The following is a 19,376-nucleotide window of genomic DNA, read 5'->3' as shown; positions in this document are numbered from 1 at the left end:
TTTCTTACAAAAAATTAAACTAATATCAATAACACATTGGCTATTCAATGAAATCTATGCAGTGTCGTCGAAATTCTTTTCATAATTCAAAAGTAAACACCATTTGTGCCTTTCCGGATTAAAAAACTCTATGATACCTTGAAAACTAACTTTTATTTAGCATATTCCTTTAAAAATACACCACTAACCCATCTAATTACCACACAATGTAGCGATAAACAAGGACAAATGCCATTTCGGAGGAGAAAAACAAGAAAGGCGGGGAACCTGGAAGGCAGGAAGGAAGTAGAGCCGCCAAAAACGGAACCATCTGTCCCAAAGGCGAAACTTGAGTGACAGAAACGGCAAAAAGGACCAGAAGCCAAGAGAAGCTCTAAAAAAAGGAGCAAAAAAGCAGGAAAGTTGAATTGAAATTGAAAGAGTGACCAAGGGAAGTTATTAAAAAGCGATAAACCCAGAGAGCAGAACGCATTTGGCGAATTGTTGAACACCTTGAGGGGGAACTCGTCGCTTCTTCGCTTCTTGGCGAAGGAATTATGGAATTCTTATGCTAAAATAATGGACCCACAACCGGCTACTGCAGCTTGCTGCTGCTGCTCCGTTTAGTGGTTCATCGATCAGTAATAAATTTGTAAAAAAAAAAAGAGGAGCAAACAAAAAAACAATACATGTCGCGCGTTTGTTTTATTTCTTTAATTCATGAGCAGGATCGAGATCGGGAATGGATCTTTTCGGACCAACTGTTCCTGGTTCGTGGAGTGGAAGGTGAGTTTTGCTCTTTCGACCAACTGTGCGATAAGTCATTGAAAGTCAATCATACATATGTGCAACACTCCACTCCCCTTGAAGCTCCAAGCCGCAATCTTGAATCCCCAATCCCGTCCATCCGGTTCAAAGAGGTGCAGCCAGAAGGTCCGACTTGCAACTGCAAGTCTGGCACAGAAGTCGCAGAAGTTTGGCGTCTTATTTATGACTTGTGCCACCACTTGGCTACTATCTGAGATTTGTGTTTTCATTAATTATGCAAGATTCCTTCTGGGGATTATACATACGTTTTGTTTTGATTTTCGGGGTCTGTTTCTGGATGATAAATAGCCGGAGATTAATAAGGCGCCTGGCTAAATGGCGTGGAAAGCATTCAAACTCGACGATTATGAAATTTGAGGTCTTATCTTGGGTTAATCAAAAGGGGAATCATTAGCCCTGATGATCCAAAGATCCAACTTATATACCCTTACCCTTTTTTTTTCTTTGAAATAAAAACCACATGTTAATATTTTTTGATGATTGTATTCAAATTTTTTTTGTTCATTTTTATTGAATTTTATGCTTGGCGTTTGTTTTTTTTTTCTCAATTTGATCTTTGTTTTAACCTAATTTGTTTGAAATTTTTGCAAAAATTGAAGTTTAAACAAAATAAATTCTAACTTTTTTGTGGTTGTTGTCGTTTCGAGTGTATTTTTTTTTAAGGTTTTCTTTAACTATACAAGAAATGTCGATTATTAAACGTTACCAACGCTGATTACGAATAGCATTATATTATATATATGTGAGTGTATATATATATATATATTTATTTGTATATTTATATATAAGAGTGTATATAATCATTATTTGTATGTGTCTAAATTGCTGATATGGGATGCTAAACTTAAAAATCAAAAATTACACTGAAACAAAGCGCTTCAAAATGTTTACAAGATTGGGACTGGGGGCTGACAAGCTTACGACTTCTATATTTAAACGTGAAACATTACGTTAAATGTAAATTAAATTTCGAAATCCTTTGCGTTTGTTATTGTTTTGCTCACACAGAAACACAGACTGCCATTGTAGCTTAAAAAGCTTGTTATTATTAGCCTGGCCCGGCTAATAGCCCAGGCCCAGGGAATCGCCTCGAATCCAAAAGCGATCGGATCTTGGGAGTTCAACTTCAACTCGTTCCCAAGCCATGTTTATACATTATTGGTAGGGCATCTCTAGAACCAGTACAGATCCTTGGAAGAGTCTTGGACTTGCGCATCGAGGCCTGGAAGGATAAGAATTAAGGACATATATTACATAGTCTGATTAAGAAACTTCTAAGATCTACTAACCTGCCATTGTGGGATAACTGGAGTACTCCAAAGCATGAGCCGTCTGCTGGTCGTGGTGCAGCCTGAAAAAAAAACCCACAAAACACTTAGAAAAACAGACCAATCCTGGCCAGAAGTGGACTCACCTGGTGCTATGACTGGCATACTGCTGGGGCAGCCGGAGCAGGCTGCCGTACTGGGCCATGTTGTGGTGATAGGCATGGGCGTGGGCCGCGTGCGCGTGCGCCGCGTGGGCATAGGAACCGTAGTGGGCTGCCGCATGCGGCACCCACGGATCGGTGGCATACCCAGTGTCCGTCGCCGTACCATACAAGTCGCTAACCTGCAAAAAGATCGGATTACAACTTATTTTAGAGAGGAAGGTTCAACCATTTGCCGGCGGAGACTCCTTGAAGTCGTAATTGCCTCACGTATTGCAGTTAATCGTTTGGATATCGGCATTGTGCCCCCTAGTCTTGCCCCCTTGTGGCATTGTTATTGGTTGTGGCTGGAGTGGCAGGAGCTTACCTGGTGGTGTGTGGGCGCGGGTATGGGGTGCACGTAATTGCTGTTCCAGAACGACGGTGGGAAATTGCGAGTCGACATCGGGCTGGAGCTCTCTGTAAGTAGAGGATGGTAGGGGTTTCTGTTTAGTTTCAAGTTCTTATAGATAGCAAGGAGTACGATCTGTGTAGATCTTAAATATAGTTCCTAAAACAAGATATCCTTAAAGCTGAAACAATCTTAAGTGTTATGGTGTCGCCTCTAGAGACAATTTCCATTCACTTGCCACTGAAATGATTAACAAGGGACTGGGGCACATGCTCCTCCTTGGCCCTCTTTTGTGGCGGCGCCATGGCCTGTTGCAAATAACTGAGCGGAATGTTTTCGGTTGTCGTTCGTGCCTCGTTGTCGCGCTCTTGTTCGGGATCATCACTTGTATTAAATGATTGTAAATCTACGCGTTTATGAAATCGCACCCATGCCCCATTCAGGCGACAGGAACAGGAGGCAGACTATGGCAAGACATCTCCATTATGTGTAATGGAGCTCCCACAGGAGCCGACCGGGGGCAACCAAAAATAGCAAACCAATGGGGTAAAGATTGCAATTGAGCAGCAGATACCAAAAACTTGCATAGGCCTGCATTTGCGTTGACAACATTCCAAACTCGAATTCGAGAGAAAAATATACAACAACTGAACTGAACTGGATGGAGATGGAAGTTGGATGTTGGATGCTGGATGCTGGAGGATAAGAGCATGAGGATGAGGATGTGGTTGTGAGGATGTGTAATGTTTGTGCTTCACTGCCGTCGCGAGTCGACAACTTTGGCCGGCACGTTGGCGAGTGTGCCATGCATGATGATGATGATTCGGCTGGATGCCGCATGGATGCCTCGTCTCCTCATGCCTCCTTATTCTTGCCATGGCATCCACTTGCAACCAAAAACCGAAAAGCAAAGCAACCATCATCATCACATCCCAACGCCATTGCCATTCACTCACTCGCTCAGCTGAAACCGTGGAATTCCCATTAATGTGCAAACAAGCAAACTGCCAAAGATATTTTATTTTTTAGCTACTGCGGCTGCTGCATTTCACTTTCAAAAGAGGTTTCAGTCTTTCAGTCTTTATTTTTTCTTATTTTATTTTGTCTCTTTTTTTTTATCGTCATCAGCATCGGCTTCAAAAGCGAAAGCCGCAGTACCTGTTTCACCTTTCACCTCCTGGCCTAATGAAGAGGCTTACACAAGACGGTATTTATGGCCCGATAAGGATAGATCGCCCAGGAAGAACTGCATCCTTGGAGTATAAGGGCCTAGAACCACACTTCTGTATCTGTATCTGGTCAATGTGTTTTGTATCTGTCGGGTTGTGTTTCTGTTTCGGTTTCTCCTGACTGCCGCGGGTGCCAAGGAATTTTAAATCGAATTCTTTGGGTATCTAATTAAATGTTCCTTCGCAGCCAAAAGGTGGACTTTTATTTTATTTTATTTTTTTTTTTTAGGAAAAAAAGCATAGCGATTGAGAAGCAGAAAAGAACCAGAAAACAGAGAGAAAAGTGCAAGCGTGCCACTGCGTCTTGGCTGCTATCTCATCGATGCATCTGACTCTGTGTTGCATGCCCCCATCTCGCTCCATACATGCAACTATAGAATCTATACCGACGGATGGATGGACTGTCTGTGTGGAGCAGTTAATTGAAATGCATTTTAAAATCGTAATGAGGAATCTATGCGGCATTCGGCATTGCCACCGTCAGACGAACCGCACAACAACACACACTCTGTAGCAACAACAACTGCGGCAACCGCATCGCATTCCGGCGACATTTTATAGCACATTCCAACTAGCTTTATATATATGTGAATATCTGTTTATATATCCGTTTATATAGCATATATAGACACGGCACATTGCAGTACACAAAAAAGCTATATAAACACTGAATAGTTGCTCTCGCTCTCAGTGTGAAAAATAGACAAATGACCAAAATGAACTTTAAATACCATTAAGCACCACAAACAGATAAATATATATCTGCAAAAAAAATACAAAAAATAGTGGAACAAAATCATTGCAAACTGTATTTAAGGGACAGTTCTAAAACGGGCTATGTGTGCCACTAAGTAGCAGCGTCTGGTGGCAGAAACAAAAATGCCAAGTGCACCTTTCTGGCATTTGAAATATTTAAAAGACATCTTAGGACTCTAAGTTTTTGGATAAGTATGAGTTATTAGTTATAGATTAAAGTTAAAACAAACTTTGCTTGTGAGCCTAGTCCTATAACTTTAAATATCCTTTTTACAAACCTCCTTTATTTGCTATTTAATTGCCAAACTTTGATTTAAATTTCGGCAAAGCAATTCAGCGTAAATTCTCACTTAAACAGTGGCTGGAAAATTTCCAATTATCGCATAACGAATGGAGCATTGAATGGGAAACTGAATGGAAATTCGCACAAAGTGCTGGGCATTTTCTTCAAAGCAAATGAACAGAGCACCGGGGGAGAGTGGGGATGAGGAAATGGCAGCCACAGCAGCAGTGGCAGCCACAGAAACTCAATAAAATCCCAGGCTCAACAACAATTGGCGGTGCCACAAAGTGAGGCAGTGGCAGGAGTAGGCAATTTTTGGGTTTGAAAATCACCAAACACGTACGCAACATTAGCGTTACGATATCGGTGGCACCTGTTCGGCATTCAAATGCAAAGATAATTGATTGATTGAGCAATGGATGCAAATTAGGAAGCCAACAACTCATCAACGTAATTATAAATTAAATGAAAAAAAAAAGGGAAAGACACAACTCGGCATCTGCTAAATATTCGCATATATTAAAAATAAAATCAAAAAGCAAAGGCCATCCGACACGAATGATGTATACACACATGTTGTATCTTTATATAGAGAGGATGGTGCAAGTAGCAGATATAGTATCTGCATCCGTGGAGCTGATAGACGGACAGGCAAAGCAGACAGGCATGAACAAACGAAACGTTTATCTTCATTAAAGGAGGTAATTAATTTTGAAATCGAAAGAACAAGCGAGTGGCAAGTGGCAACTTGATTTATTTGTTTTATTGTGCGCCCCAATGGTAGTGCTATGGTGTGGCATGGTGTGTGAGTATCTTGTATTCTTAAATTCGCAGACATTTCCCGGGGACCGGAGATAAACTGTCTATCTTTAAGTGATTTTAAATGCTACCCAGGTTTATGCCAATGAGCGGTAAACAAAATTTAAATATTTCAAATACCACGGGACCTGAATCGGAAATCTATATTATGACGATGATATGTACTCTTTAAATATCTACATTTGCTCAAAAATCTTTAGCAATTTCTGTTGATTTTTGGCAAAAAATTGCCGAGAGATTTCAGTGTCATAAAGTGTATACTAAGTCCACTTGGACAAATTTATTATATTTTTCGCCATTGGGAGCTCAAGAATTCTGACAAGATAAATGATGGTCCTGAGGTGAAGGAAACCTGAATGAAAACAATTTAGAAATGGCTAAAAATTAACTTTAATTTGCCTTAAAAACGAATAGTTTCCACACATTCCAGGCGCCATAATCAGAGAGGCCTGCTTCCGAGAACATTTTAATAACTTTGCTGGAACCGCTGGCGTATTTTTCACCTAATTATGCCGCTGCCGCTGTTGCAGGGTGCTGTGGGAGGGGCATCTGCCCTCCACATTTCGGTGGGGCAGTGCCGCAAATCGAGGCAAACACGCAAACTGACAGCCGGGACAAGTACATGACACGAGCGGGTCTTTGATCAAAACTTCCAGCTCCCCATCACGCCGGAGCCGCAAATGAGCCAGCGGGCTGGGATTTTAATGGAAAGGGAGGCATGGAAACTAGCTAGCTGATTATCCCCCACACAAAAAAATACAAAAAAGAAACATTTTTCAACTCAATTATAGCCTCGAGATATGAAGGAGAGACAATGTCACCAGATTAGAATGTGTTTTTCGAAATAATTGTAACCTTTCCAGGCCGGGTGGCATGGCTTTTGTGGGAATTATCATGGTTGGAGTTTAGTTTCAAGTGTTTGCAATTCTTTTTCAAGTTTTTTACATTTTTTTTTAGAGATTTTTTAGAAGGAAAGGGCTTTGAGTTGGACAGAGTACTGCTTTTAAAAGGTTTCTACAATTATAGAAGCTATCTTATAGATCCTTCACAACCTTTAGTTATTTCTTCTGTTTTTCTGATTCTTAAAACATCATGAACTTCTTAAAAGATCTCTCTAGAAACTCACCTTTACTATCCTTGTTGTTGTAGTTGAGGGCGCGGGAGAAATGCTCGTCCACCTGGCTGGCAGTGTCCCCGGAATAGTTGGTGAACACGACGCAGGTGGCCGAGAGATACTGAGCTTGCCCCTGGCTGCTGCTACTGTTGCTGGCACCTCCGCCGCCTCCGCCCAGCGACACATCCAGAGCGGGCAATTCCTTGGGAATGGCACCTGTCCCACCGCCACCTCCTCCTCCTCCTCCGCCGCCGCCGCCAATGCCCGTGGAACTCGTACCGCCCGCCGATGAGGGACCGCCCGTCGCTACGCCCACGTGTAACGAATGGCTGTGCGAGTGGGCGTGGCGCGGAGAATCCGGACCGGAGGAGCAGGAGGACTCGTTGTGATGCTGATGTAGGTGGGAGCCCACCAGGCGCGCTGCATTTGGAGGAAAACAAAAAGGAAAAACTATTAAATAATTGCAAGTGACAGTGGCTCGCATAAAATATGAAATAATTTAATAAATGCTAACTGGCCGGGAATGCGAGTGCCCCGCCAGCGATTTCAAGAATTTGCAAATTAATTAGCGACAAATATGCGACACTCGCCGTTGCCGTCCCTCTCTAAAACATGACTATTTCCTGCCATAGCACCCCCCAGGTGGACTGCCAAATAAAAAAATATATAAAAACTTATGTAACACAAACAATTGACATTGACAGGCTCCGTGAAAGGTAAAATGGCGCAAAAAAATCATAAATTCCATCATGAAGTCGAGTTTGTGGAAAGGAAACAGCACTTGAGCTGCTCTTCATAGCTTTTTTTTTAGTTTTAAAGTAGTAATTGTAAGTATATTAGGTTTAATTATAAATCGTTATTTAATTTGATAGTAATTTGTAAATATTTTAAACCTCTTTTTGGAAAAAGAGTTTAGGAAAGTGTCTTTTTTTAAGAATTTGGAAACAAATTCATCTTAAATCTTAAGATGGAAATATTCCAAATATTAGGAAGTTTTTTCAAATATAATGAAATATATTTAGTATTAGAATATATTAAGATTATACATTTTTAAAAGATCTATTAAAATTAATTATAATTCTAATGATTTCCATTTCAAAATTCAATTGCAAAAAATGTCCTTCTAGGCTAAAAAAATACACTTAATACCCATTTTGCAGACAAAATCCCTTAAAAAATGTATTTAAACACTATTTAATATTTAAAAATAATAAATTTTTAGTGAAAACTCACCTTCAGCTTCGCTGCGCGGCGCGATGAGATCCTCTTCTTTGGTTTGGTGCGTATGCGTGTGTGCGTGCGCGTGGGAGCTGTGTGAGTGCGGGTGCTGGTGTGCGTGGGAGTGGGCGTGGGCGTGGCTGTGGGCGTGCGTCCGACTATGGAGCGAGTGTCCACCGCTCAGCACCGGACTCATGCCCAGCCCGGCGCTGCCTATGCTGCTGCTGCCGGGAACATTGCTGCCGAGGAGACCGCCCGTCGCTCCGCCGCCCATGCCGCCCAGTCCGCTGCCGCCCAGCCCACTGGCGCCCAGTCCACTGGCGCCTAGGCCACCGCCGCCCAACTGCAGCCCCGTGGAGCTGACCTGGTTGGCGGCCACCGCCACGGCTGCCGCGGCACTGTTGTGGGCCGCCGCTGCCACCGCCGCCGCAGCGGCATTGGCGCTCACCGAGGGCGGTAGGATGGGGCTGCAGGGGGAGTGAGAGCTGCCGGAGGCGCTCGACGAGGCCGCCAAATTGACGCCCGAGGAGGAGTACAAATCCTGGTTGAACTGGAAGAGTTATATGAAATAATTTATTTAGTAAGGGGATTTAAAAAATATTTAATATTAGGAGAGGTTTAAGGCCATATTAGGAATGGATATAAAAAGTCATTCATTATTGTTATTTCTTAAATAAAATATTGATTTTGGAGAGCATATTCAAGGATATTTTAAGCACTAAGGTAATAAATTATTCTTCTTTATACAAATTTTGTTTTCAGTATCTAAGTTGAAGAGAACTCCAGGCAGGAGTCAGCTTTTTAAGAACTTCTTGACTGGCATTTCCAACACTATTTTTGTGTTTTTGAAAAATATTCGAAAAGATTGTTAGATTTCACAAAATATGTTGCAATTTGTGCAATATTTCTTTAGAAAATAGGCTAACAAATAATGGTATTTCTGAGGTAGAACCTAGAACTTGGGAAAATTAAAATTAACGAAGGTAGAATGTAACTTCCTGGTTTAAAATTGGTTCTATAACAATCTATCTGTAACCAAACAAAAGTAATTTTATTTTTTTAAGCTATACTTAGTTGTACTCTATATAGACTATATTTTTATGCTTTTCCCAAGGAACTATCTATGATAAAATGGAATTATTTCAAATGAAACTCTTCCGAAAAGCCACCAAAAGGTGCCAAATGAATGCCCCGTAACTCGAGAACTAACCCCTTCTTTTCAAGACCCTTTCAAGTATCTCTCCAACTTTACACACAAGATTCAAAAGATATATAGTATAGAATGTATCTAAAGCGAATTCCCAAAAGGTCGAGCGGAAAACGAAGGTGTCGGGCAAGTCGGGCGGTAATGAGTTATGAGACGCGTTGCAGCAAATTGAAAATGACACAATAAGAAAATTTATGTTGATGGAAAATGGGAGCCAGGGCCATTAAATTTACGACCGTTTGGCGCATATTATCACGGACTGAGCCAAGGTTGCTGCTATACCTCCAAATGGGTCAAGGGGGAGGGAGCATGGAGTGGGGAGTGGGTAGTAGGGGAGTCTGGAGTAGGATTGCAACCAGAAGACGATAATCACGCCGCAATCTTAGGCGCTTAGCGGAGTGTCAAACATAATGCGGAGCTGGCGACGATTTACGAGCAACACCTTCGCCCCCTTTGGCTCTCGCTCCTCGCCCCCCCACCACCTAATGAGCCCATTAGTGTGGCACCCTAGCCACCATAAGTGGCAGATAACCCCATGCCGCCATGCAACATTTGAGGTCGAAAATGTTTTCTAAATTTAAGAATAAACTGCCATCGAAGCGAGGCGAGGCGACCCCCGTCCCAGAGTCACTTTTCCTAAGGCACATGCCAATTATTATCGTCGGTGGTGTCTCAAGGGTTAATAATGGGTTAACCGGGCACGAACCATTTGAAAGAGTGCATCCATCGACAGGGGCTGAACTGATTTACGAGTATCTTGCAGATACAGCAGCTGGTTGGGTTGGGGTTGGGGCTTGTAGCTTGTTAGCAGCCGGCAGACTTAATTAGAGACAAAAACGCTGACTCAGCGCAGTCTCGGCGTAATAGATACAGATACAAATTGAATTGAGATACTACCAGAGGCAGAGCATCAGATACACTTGCCGCCAGGAATGCGGCAGATCGAGTATCTGCATCTGTCACCTGGCTTAAGGACATAATCAATGCGTTCCGCCTTATCGGCCAACACTATCAGTCCAAGAAGTCTCGCCAAATTGGAGTTCGGATTGGGGACTATGGAGGTCCGGAGGACATCCAGCAAGTGCAGTAGCGTAGGAGAAACAATGCGCAGATACAAAATGTATCTGGCTTGTGTATCTGTGCCTTGTATCTGTATCTGTATCTGGTGCAGTGGTGTTATTAGCTGCAGGCGATATGTCGGTTATGCCGAGCAGTCAGCCCGCCGATCACACGGCATAAATCACCCAACGGCCCAGACGAACCAGCGACAATTTTTCCAAGGCCCGACCCATATAGTAGCTTTTTTTTGAGGCACTGACAAAAAATATGGAGTAGCTTTGGAAATTATTTATTAAACATTTAAGGAGGAGTTTCTTTGTTAACTTATCTGTAAGTTTTCTATTGATCTTTTAGGGAAAATAAGGCATATTTTCATATCATATACTATATATACTATAAGGACTACAGTCCTTTTAACATTTTAATAACTTAAACCTTTATTTTAAGTGCAAGTCTCTTTTGGTTTATCTCCAATCGGAACCGTGTCGGTTGACAAAAGGCCCCAGAATCGGGATCGGGATGGTTATGTTATGGCGTTGGCAGCCCCGCCAGGCAGATCGGCAACAACTAATGGCGATACACACAATAAATTAACCGAACGGATCGGTTCATGGTTTTTTTTTGTTTTTCAGATCGTTTCTGGCCAACAAAGTGTCGAAAAGGGCGGACAAAATTGTGCGTTTTGGTTTCTAAGGGAATCGGGAATCGGGTATTGGAAAGGAACAAAAAAAAGCCCAAATAAACCGGTCATCCAGCTGAAGCTGCTGACTCAATCTGCGATTGGCCTGGTAGCTGAAAGTCTTCTGTTTTTTGTTTTTTTTTTTCGTTTAAGCCTGGCTAAGGCCTGACTGAGCTGAGGCCTGGCACACAAATCCAGGCAGAGGGTTTATCGCGGAACCTCTTTATGGGCATGCAAAAGCATAGAATCAGAATCGTGTCGTATCGGTTACTTACATAAAAGGCCAATTTCGATTTGGTGCCGCGGCCTTGTATAATTGGAACTTGCGACACAAGAATTTCTTTGTGCCCCAGCGACACTGTGGAGTGGAGTGGAGTCCAGTCTCCTTGGATCCTTTTGGATACGGATTCGGTGCCTTTTTGGCCATGGCCCTGGACCAGCCAGACGAAACAGATCAGAGCCCTTAGCAGCCTGGCATCGTGAGAACTTTTCTGTACTTGTCACAGAAATCACAACGAAATCTTCGAAATCAATGTTAGCAAAAAGCCGAGAGAGGCGAACAAAAGGCCCCAAACATTGACTCGAGGAATTCCTTGAAATGTTTCCCTTTATTTCACCCGTTTTTGTCAGCTTTTTTTATTGTTTTTTATTTTTTTGGGTTACCCAAATCGATTTGCGTTCTGCGTGAATTCTTATGATTTGTTAGAAGCGTCTAATTATGCAGTCCTGGGGTCTGGTCTCTGGTCTCTGGCCTCTGGCCTCCGAAGCGGGTCGAAACAAATTGACGAGAGACATGGTAGAAGGACACAGCAGTGGCGGGAGTAGCAGCATCCCACCATTTGGCTTTTGGCAGTTGGCCTTGGCAAGAAGAGAGCCATCAATCAGCCGGGCTGCTGTGGCTGCCTCGGTCCTAAAGGACCATGACTCATCGCTACTTTCCCTTTTTTAAAGGGCTTCCTAAAAATGGGATTTTTGTGAAAAGAGATACCTTTTTTTTTTACAAAAAATTTAAAACTTTATTGTAATATTTTCTTAATTTATATTTAAGCCAAAATTTAAAGGTTTTTTAGACAGAATCTTTATTTCTCCTCAATCTTGTAACATAATAGCTTCAAATACACCTTTTTTAATGTTTTAAAAGCCTTTAAATAAATGTTAAGTTTAATCATAGTATGTAGTTTAAGCCAAAACTGTGCACAACAAATTTGGATTAAACTTGCTTTGAGGTTCTTCGATTTTGGTCATTTTTGACACCTTTTTTGCTTGTAATTGCCACTGAAATCGTTTTAGCCAAGTCTCGGTAATTATTGTCAGCAAAGCTCGAGTCAACAATCTTGAAAACAAAACTTTTTTGAGCTGATTTTTTAGGGGAAACTTTTTCCCATTCTTTCATTAGGGAGATTATAGAACTTTTCATAGTATTTTAAGTAAAGGTTTTCTGATTTAAGAGACTAAGCTGGTAGTTCCTCTAATGCCTTCCTAAAAATATCTCTTTATTTTAGCCCTATTTTTATATCCTTCCCTGTATCCTTAGTCCTATACCTCATACCTATATAGTCTCAGAGAGGAAGATGACAAGAAGATTTACAAGAATAAGAACATACTTTTTCAAGAAGATTCTAGACACTTTTTCATGTTATTTTTCTATTTTTTAAAGAAGAACGGTTATAAGTGAGTTTTCTAGAAGAAGGTCTGTTACAAGAGTCTTCAAGAAGAGAGTAAAGGTAATAATTTGAGTTGATTTTTAAAAATTATAAATTATAGAAAATGTTTACTAAAAAGAATACTCCCTAATAATTAAATTAATCTTTTATTGAATCTTAACAGAGTTTCCAAGGACCTATCCTAATGACTCTAAACATGTCTCTTAAAAGGATTAGAAAATAGGGTAAAAACAGTAGGAGAACAGTAAAAAACAGCTTGTACTCACCCTTTCATATTGGTAGAATGAACGACTTGGTCCTGCGCGCCCGTACAGATATGGATAGTAGGCACCGTACATAACTTCGGGGCAGGACACTGCCATCGTCGCAGTGGCAATCGCACTTGCAATTGCAGGCTGCAGGCGTTTCACTCACAAGGACTCGAAAGTAGGAGGATACGCGCGCGATTACAGGATACAGGATACGGATATTACGAATTTATTGTTATTGTTATTGTTATGGAGAGTAATCACAGTCTTGTTTTTTTTTCTTTTAGATTAGCACTTGAATTGGAATTTATTTCTATTGTTTTGTGATTTAAGACCGAAGCCTCTCTCTCCGAGCTGCGACAGAGACAGGCAGCCTGCAGGTGGGGAAAGATAGAGAGAGAGAGAAGCCCGAAGTAATTAAAAAACCGGCTAGCGAGTGGAAGCGTGTTTTTTATTGGTAGTAGTAGTATGTATTATAGATAGTAGATAGTATTTATTTCTTTAGCTGGCTGGCGAAATTCCAGGAATGAAAACTCCGCTCGGCTAATTATATTTACATATTGTAAGACACCATCGCGTTTGTATCAAGAGCTGTAATTGCTTTTCGTCTTTTTTTTTTGTATTTATTTTTTTAATTTTCGTTAAACTTTTTTTTGTTTAATTTTTTTTTTGTTTTAAGCAGAAACTCCCCTTTTTTCTCTTCCAACTTTCTTCACTGGTTTTCTTTGCTTTGTTCGCTTGTGCAGGCAATTGCAATTATCATTTCCACATTGTTGATTGCTGTTAGTTGTTGTTTTGTTGCTTTGTTGTTGTTTGTTTGTTGTTTGTTTTTTTGTTGGATTTGAAGACTGGCTTCTGGCTTTTGTTTTCTGTTTTATACTGCCATTCCCTGTGGCGTTGGAACGTCAATTTCGTTTCTCATCCGCGTTTCCGTTGAAGAATCACCGACACTGCAACGAGAGTGGAGAGAGAAGAGTGCAGACGGGGGGCATTAACGATTTGCTAATTGTCGGAAAAAAATGCATAGCTGAAAGCCAATTTCTTGCATTTATGTAAAAAAATAAACAAAGCCAGCCCACATTTGTGACCGACTTTATTCATGAGAAGCAATTGCGTGTAAAAAGGCCATGAAAGCCATTTTTCCAAAGCCCCCAACACTATCTAAACGAGCTTTCGTATTAAAAACTGAGCAAAATAAATATTAACGATTACTGGGCGAATACGTGATATGTAAGCATTTCAAAAATTCACAACAAAAGCTCAAAAAAGTAGGCAATATCTTTCTCTCCCGACGGTTGATAGTTGAAATTGTAGAGGTGGCAACTCTATCATAGGAAGCTCTGAAATTAACTTGGTTTTACAACAAAAACTAATATTTAAAGATTAAAAATTATGTAATTTATAAAAAAAAATAGTTTAAAGAACTTTAAACCCATTCTTCCCTAAATTACACTTCAATTTAAAGGATTTGAAATGCCGTTGGCATGTGTTTTCTTTAAAAAAAATACAAGTTCTTGAAAACTTATTAAAAAAGTTACTTTAGACTTTCTAAATATTAAACAATACAAATGAATTTAATCTTTACATTATAAGGTTTTGTTTTTAAGCTTTTTTAAAAAGTCCGTCGGAAGTTTCATGAAATTATACCCAAGTTTTCACATAAAAATGGTTCGATTCCATAAAATAATCTACAATCTATTGATTCTAAATACTTTTCATTTAAAATTAATAATTTAATAAATCCTATGTTACAGAAGTAAAGAAAATAAAGAGAATCTCTACAAATATTATGTAACTACTTGACCTATTTAAAAACAAAAGTAAAGACAGTTTATTGACATCACAATTTGTTCTTAGCATTAAGAATAACCAGTTTTTATGCAATTGAAAATTCTACTCTTTAATTGCGCAATTCTGAGTTCCATTCCAACTAGTTTTTCAAATGGACTTTTTACCCGCGGCAATTGATCAACTTACCACTTGAGGGTTTTATTTTTTTATTAATAATCCAACAATCCAACAAGACTCCCAGTTGTCATAATCTTTTTAGATATATTTACTTAACTAAACACTTGATTATTTTTTGGAATATTCAACAAATTCACAACAATTTGACTTTAGATTGGTTTGGATTAAGGCGGACGATAAGCGTTTTGTTTTTTTTGGCCGTTAATTTGAATAGTAATTAGAATTATTGGCGCTGGGAATTCGCACGTGAATTTTTTAGATTTTGTCGCAGCTTTTTGTGCATTTTATTTTTATCCGAGTCGGGGTACGACTGCTGGCAAACATTTGCTCGGCGCACTCAATGAAAATATTTTCGCTAAATCCACAAAATGCCAAATTCCATAAATTCTTGGCGGCGCGAGAGAGTGAACACGGCGGACACGACAACGACGACGACGGGGAGGCGATAGATTCGTCTTGCAGTGTATAGATGCCACTTGCCAAAAAAATACAAATGAACTGCTGCTGCTGCTGCACTTGCCGCGATCGCTCACTTGATTTATTTTGAAAAATTTTGTACGCGTTGCCCCGTACACTCGCTTACGGAATAAAAATCGCTTACGAGCGAAGCAAAATGAAACGCGAGAGCTGCCGGCTGCCGCTCAATTGGAAGAGACAAAACAAACTGGCTCGAATCGAATTAACGGCACAGCTCTGAACACAGCACTGTGGCAGCGGAAGCGGCAGAGCAGCTGAAAACAAAATGGCAATTTCCAATGCCTTGCCGTCTTGGTCGCACGCTTGTGTCAGAGCGAGACGACTAGTGTTGTCGGTTTGGTGACTCCGCCCATGAGATGCTGCTATTTCCGTTGCTGTTGTTGTTTCTCACGGCTAACGATGCCACATCGGTGTGAAAATAAAATGGAGTGCGTCTCAATTGTGTCTTGAAGTAGACGAAACGGAACTCCTCCGCACGCCACAATTCCACATATTTTCGTTTGAGGACTGAAGGCCTGGGTCTGTATGGGCCACGTCCGATTTTAAAGTTCGCCTGCCGATATGGCAGGCATACACAGTACATAGCGCACGGAGCAGATTGCAGATTGAAAGGAATTCGCATTCGCCTCGACTACGGGCTTCGTCCTTTTGTTCTGAACCGAGAAGTATGCGCCAACTGTGTCAACAGTGTTTGCAGTGCCCCGCCAGCCACCCCCCTTCCGGCTCGTAGCTAGCTGTCCGTCCTCACAGCGTGACGTATCCGTATTGATAATAATCTGATTGCAAATGAATACAATTTATTGTGGTGTTCCTCGGAGTGCTTGTCGGTTTTATTTCGCTTCTGACTCTCCATTGACAAGGTGTTTCTTAAATTTCTGCATTCGAGTTTAGTGCTTTGCAGGAAGTCGTGTTGGAAATTGAAAATTAAGGAATGACAGAAGCTAATCAAGTTTAAAACAAGTTTTTAAATAAATTAGATTTAAAAGTCTTCAGTTTGGCAGAATGGTAAATGATTTTCTTAAAGAGCTCTCTGAAAAAGGACTCTATTACTAACAATCTTACTCTCTCCGCATTCTTGCCCCTAAAACTATGCTACAAATTCCTAAGTACTTAAAAATTCCCCAAATCTGTATCTTATCTTTACTCAAGCTTTAATTTCACGCCCCTTTAAATATCATTCACCCAGATAGAAAAAACAACACCCATTACAGTACAAACACGCTGATATTTATTTTTTTACGAATTTCCAATTAGATTTGACTCTATGCAGTCTTCTCGTACAGTTTTTCATGTTGTTTTACAACTCTGCGGCATGTAAGTCTTAGGAAGGTGGGGGGAAAACACGTGGTACGCATAAATTAGGAGAATCGGAGGTTTGGAAAGTCACAGGGAAAGTAAAACGAAAGTTTCATCGAATTTAATTCACATCTAAAGAGTAATGGGTAGAGTTGTTAGTTGAGTTGGCAGTTTAGGGCGTTAACCGCTTGGGATCACGTGGGAACATCGAAGTCTTGCGGATGTTGTCCAATCCCAGATACAGCATCACCACGCGCTCCATGCCAATGCCGCCGCCAGCATGAGGAGGACATCCGTAGCGGAAGGACTCGATGTATGCGGCAATCTTGGATGTGTCTAAAAGGGGAAAAAAGATTGAAGTTTATTAGAAACCAACAATTTTCCACGACACTTAAGATAAAAAGCCAATAGCTTGTATAAACTAATAAACATTATAAAGCACACTCACCGATTCCGTGATGTTTAGCTCGCTCAATTAAGTACTCGGGATCGTGGATACGTTGCGCACCAGACAGAATCTCCTCGCCACGCATGAACATATCATACGAGTTGGAGTAGACGGGGTTGTTCGGGTCTGGCATCGTGTAGAAGGGTCGTATCGCCAGCGGGAACTTGTCCAGGATGTAGAAGTCAGTGTCGTACTTGGCCTTAACTAGCCGACCCAGCAGCTTTTCGTTCGGCGTCGACAGATCCTCCTCATCACCGGTCTCTACGCCAGCCTCGCGCAGCATGGCCACACCCTCGGAGAACTGAAGGATCAGTGGTGGCTCCAGGAACTTGAAGGCGTCCACCTTGTACTGCTGGCCCACGGACTCAATTTCGCGGGCATACTTGTCGCGCAGTCCCTTGAAAATGGCCGTAAACGTGTTTCCGATCGTGTGGAGTACCTCGTGGTAATGGTATTTGAAGGCCATCTCCAGATCGAGGCCCACGAACTCAGTCAAGTGCCGGTGCGTGTTGGAATCCTCCGCCCGGAAAACAGCGCCCACGGTAAACACCTTATCGAAGTCGGCAGCAATGGCCATCTGCTTGTACAGCTGCGGGGACTGCGCCAGATAGGCAGAGTCCTTGAAGTAGCTGACGGTGAACACATTGGCACCACCCTCGCTGGCCGCCGAGATGATCTTGGGCGTGTGAATCTCAGTGAAGCCCTGCTCGGTGAGAATGTCACGGAACAGACGGCACACGCCAGCCTCCAGCCTGAAAATGGCCTGGTTGGCAGGAGTTCTCAGATCTAGTACTCGGTTGTCCAAACGCGTGTCCTGGTTGACGCGGATGTTAAGTCCATCGTCTTCGGCATTCTCCGGCCGAGAGGCATCCTCGATTTGCAGAGGCAACTGAGCCTTGGCTTGGGAAATCACAAAGATTTGTTCGACGCTCAACTCTAGCGATTGCTCCGTGCAGGATTCAATCTTGCTGGCCACCGCCACAGCCTTGGCCTGGATATCGATGATACTCTCCTTGGGGATACTGAAAATAGGAGTATGTTAGAAACTTAAAAGCAAAAAGACAACAAAAAGAAACTTACTTTCCAGCAAATTTCACCATCTGCTTGGATATGATATCACCGACTGCCAGGATGCACTGCACCGTGCTGCTCTGCTGGCGCAGAATAAGGAAGCATTGCTTGCCCTTGGCACGCGATGTGTGAACGCGTCCTCGCACCCAAACAAGTCCCTTGCCCACCTGTCCCCTGAGTTCCGGCACAGGGACGAAGTTTCGCTCACTGCGCTTGTCCTTGGACTGGATCATCTCCGAGAGGCCATAGCGACCGGCAGCATGATCTTCGGCTCCATCGCCGCCTGCATTTTGAGCCGCAGCAGCGGATGCGTTCTCCGCTTTCTGCTCGGCTTTCTGGAAAGATAGATTAGAGCTGTTATCACGGATTTTCAAAGACAAACAAATCACGCCACGTCCACAATTAGGAGGGAATCTGTAGTTACCTTGGCGGCCTTGGCTTGCTTCTTGGCTCCCTTCTTGGAGACCTGCTCTCCCACAGGCACGTTCTCCTTTTCTTCGGCCATCTTGGAATGCACAAAAACGGCTGTAATATACGGAGACGTAGATAAATACATCGGTTAATGGAGGGTCACAAAACAAGCCCATAAACCACAGGTTCTGATAAGCAACAGGCGATGGGCAAGGGAAGTGGGATGGGAACCGGTTGCGTCACGGTCTTTATAAATAGAACCTCCCAGATGAAGTGCCCCATTTGCGAATAAGTGACATTGGCTTCCGGATGCAGTTCAGTCACCCGAAATCCGCCCACAACCCCCCATATGTCCGGAGATTCGATTCCGGGGAGAGGGATTCTTTGTCAAGCGGCACACGCACATAACCTAAACTCTGCAGCCCCTTTAACTGATGAGTCAAGGAGTGTGCGGTCATCTACTTATTGATTATTTCAACTGTTTACTCAATTGCACTCCACTTACCAGTTAGCTGTTGCCCTTTTAATACACAAACGAAAAGATTTCACGAGCGTTGTGGACTATTGCAGCATGCCAGCGCAGTTCGATGCAGCCTGGTATTTTATAGTACATTTCTGCCGTTCTATCGATAGTTTGCTTGTTTTGAATTTGTGACGTCAGTTATTTCTTTGTTATGGTAAGATATTATTTATTTTTTATTATTATTTATTTCTATAAGAAGAAATATAGTAACCGAGAGAAATCTAAAAGTAAAATTTATAATAAGTACAATATGATAAGCAATCTCAGTTAGCCTTGAAA

The 19,376-nt window shown here is 41.9% G+C and overlaps 2 protein-coding genes across 3 annotated transcripts; both read right to left on the bottom strand.

The window, feature by feature from the left end:
• Window positions 1–1,590: 1,590 nt before the first annotated feature.
• LOC6495771 (protein vestigial) lies at window positions 1,591–15,565 on the bottom strand. The gene is made up of 8 exons (XM_001959506.4): window positions 14,881–15,565; window positions 12,922–13,853; window positions 8,062–8,596; window positions 6,841–7,248; window positions 2,604–2,695; window positions 2,222–2,418; window positions 2,097–2,158; window positions 1,591–2,029 (listed from the first exon to the last, which is right to left on the bottom strand). Exons 2-8 carry the CDS (start codon window positions 13,015–13,017, stop codon window positions 1,980–1,982), a joined length of 1,440 nt encoding a protein of 479 aa, XP_001959542.1. The 5' UTR covers window positions 13,018–13,853; window positions 14,881–15,565; the 3' UTR covers window positions 1,591–1,979.
• A 988-nt stretch (window positions 15,566–16,553) lies between these two features.
• Window positions 16,554–19,318, bottom strand: LOC6495770 (aspartate--tRNA ligase, cytoplasmic). Of its 2 annotated transcripts, none has more exons than XM_001959505.2 (5): window positions 19,080–19,318; window positions 18,588–18,688; window positions 18,173–18,498; window positions 17,093–18,114; window positions 16,554–16,980 (listed from the first exon to the last, which is right to left on the bottom strand). In XM_001959505.2, exons 2-5 carry the CDS (start codon window positions 18,666–18,668, stop codon window positions 16,817–16,819), a joined length of 1,593 nt encoding a protein of 530 aa, XP_001959541.1. In that variant the 5' UTR covers window positions 18,669–18,688; window positions 19,080–19,318; the 3' UTR covers window positions 16,554–16,816. The 2 variants fall into 2 exon arrangements, with proteins under 2 accessions (XP_001959541.1, XP_044571864.1); XM_044715929.1 differs by lacking the exon at window positions 19,080–19,318 and adding an exon at window positions 18,979–19,052.
• Between the last annotated feature and the right edge of the window lie 58 nt (window positions 19,319–19,376).

This window comes from Drosophila ananassae, chromosome 3L (genome assembly GCF_017639315.1).
Source record: "Drosophila ananassae strain 14024-0371.13 chromosome 3L, ASM1763931v2, whole genome shotgun sequence".
Taxonomy (NCBI): Eukaryota; Metazoa; Arthropoda; class Insecta; order Diptera; family Drosophilidae; genus Drosophila; species Drosophila ananassae.
Note: the sequence above shows the minus strand (reverse complement) of the source record. Positions and strands in the feature narration are given on the sequence as shown.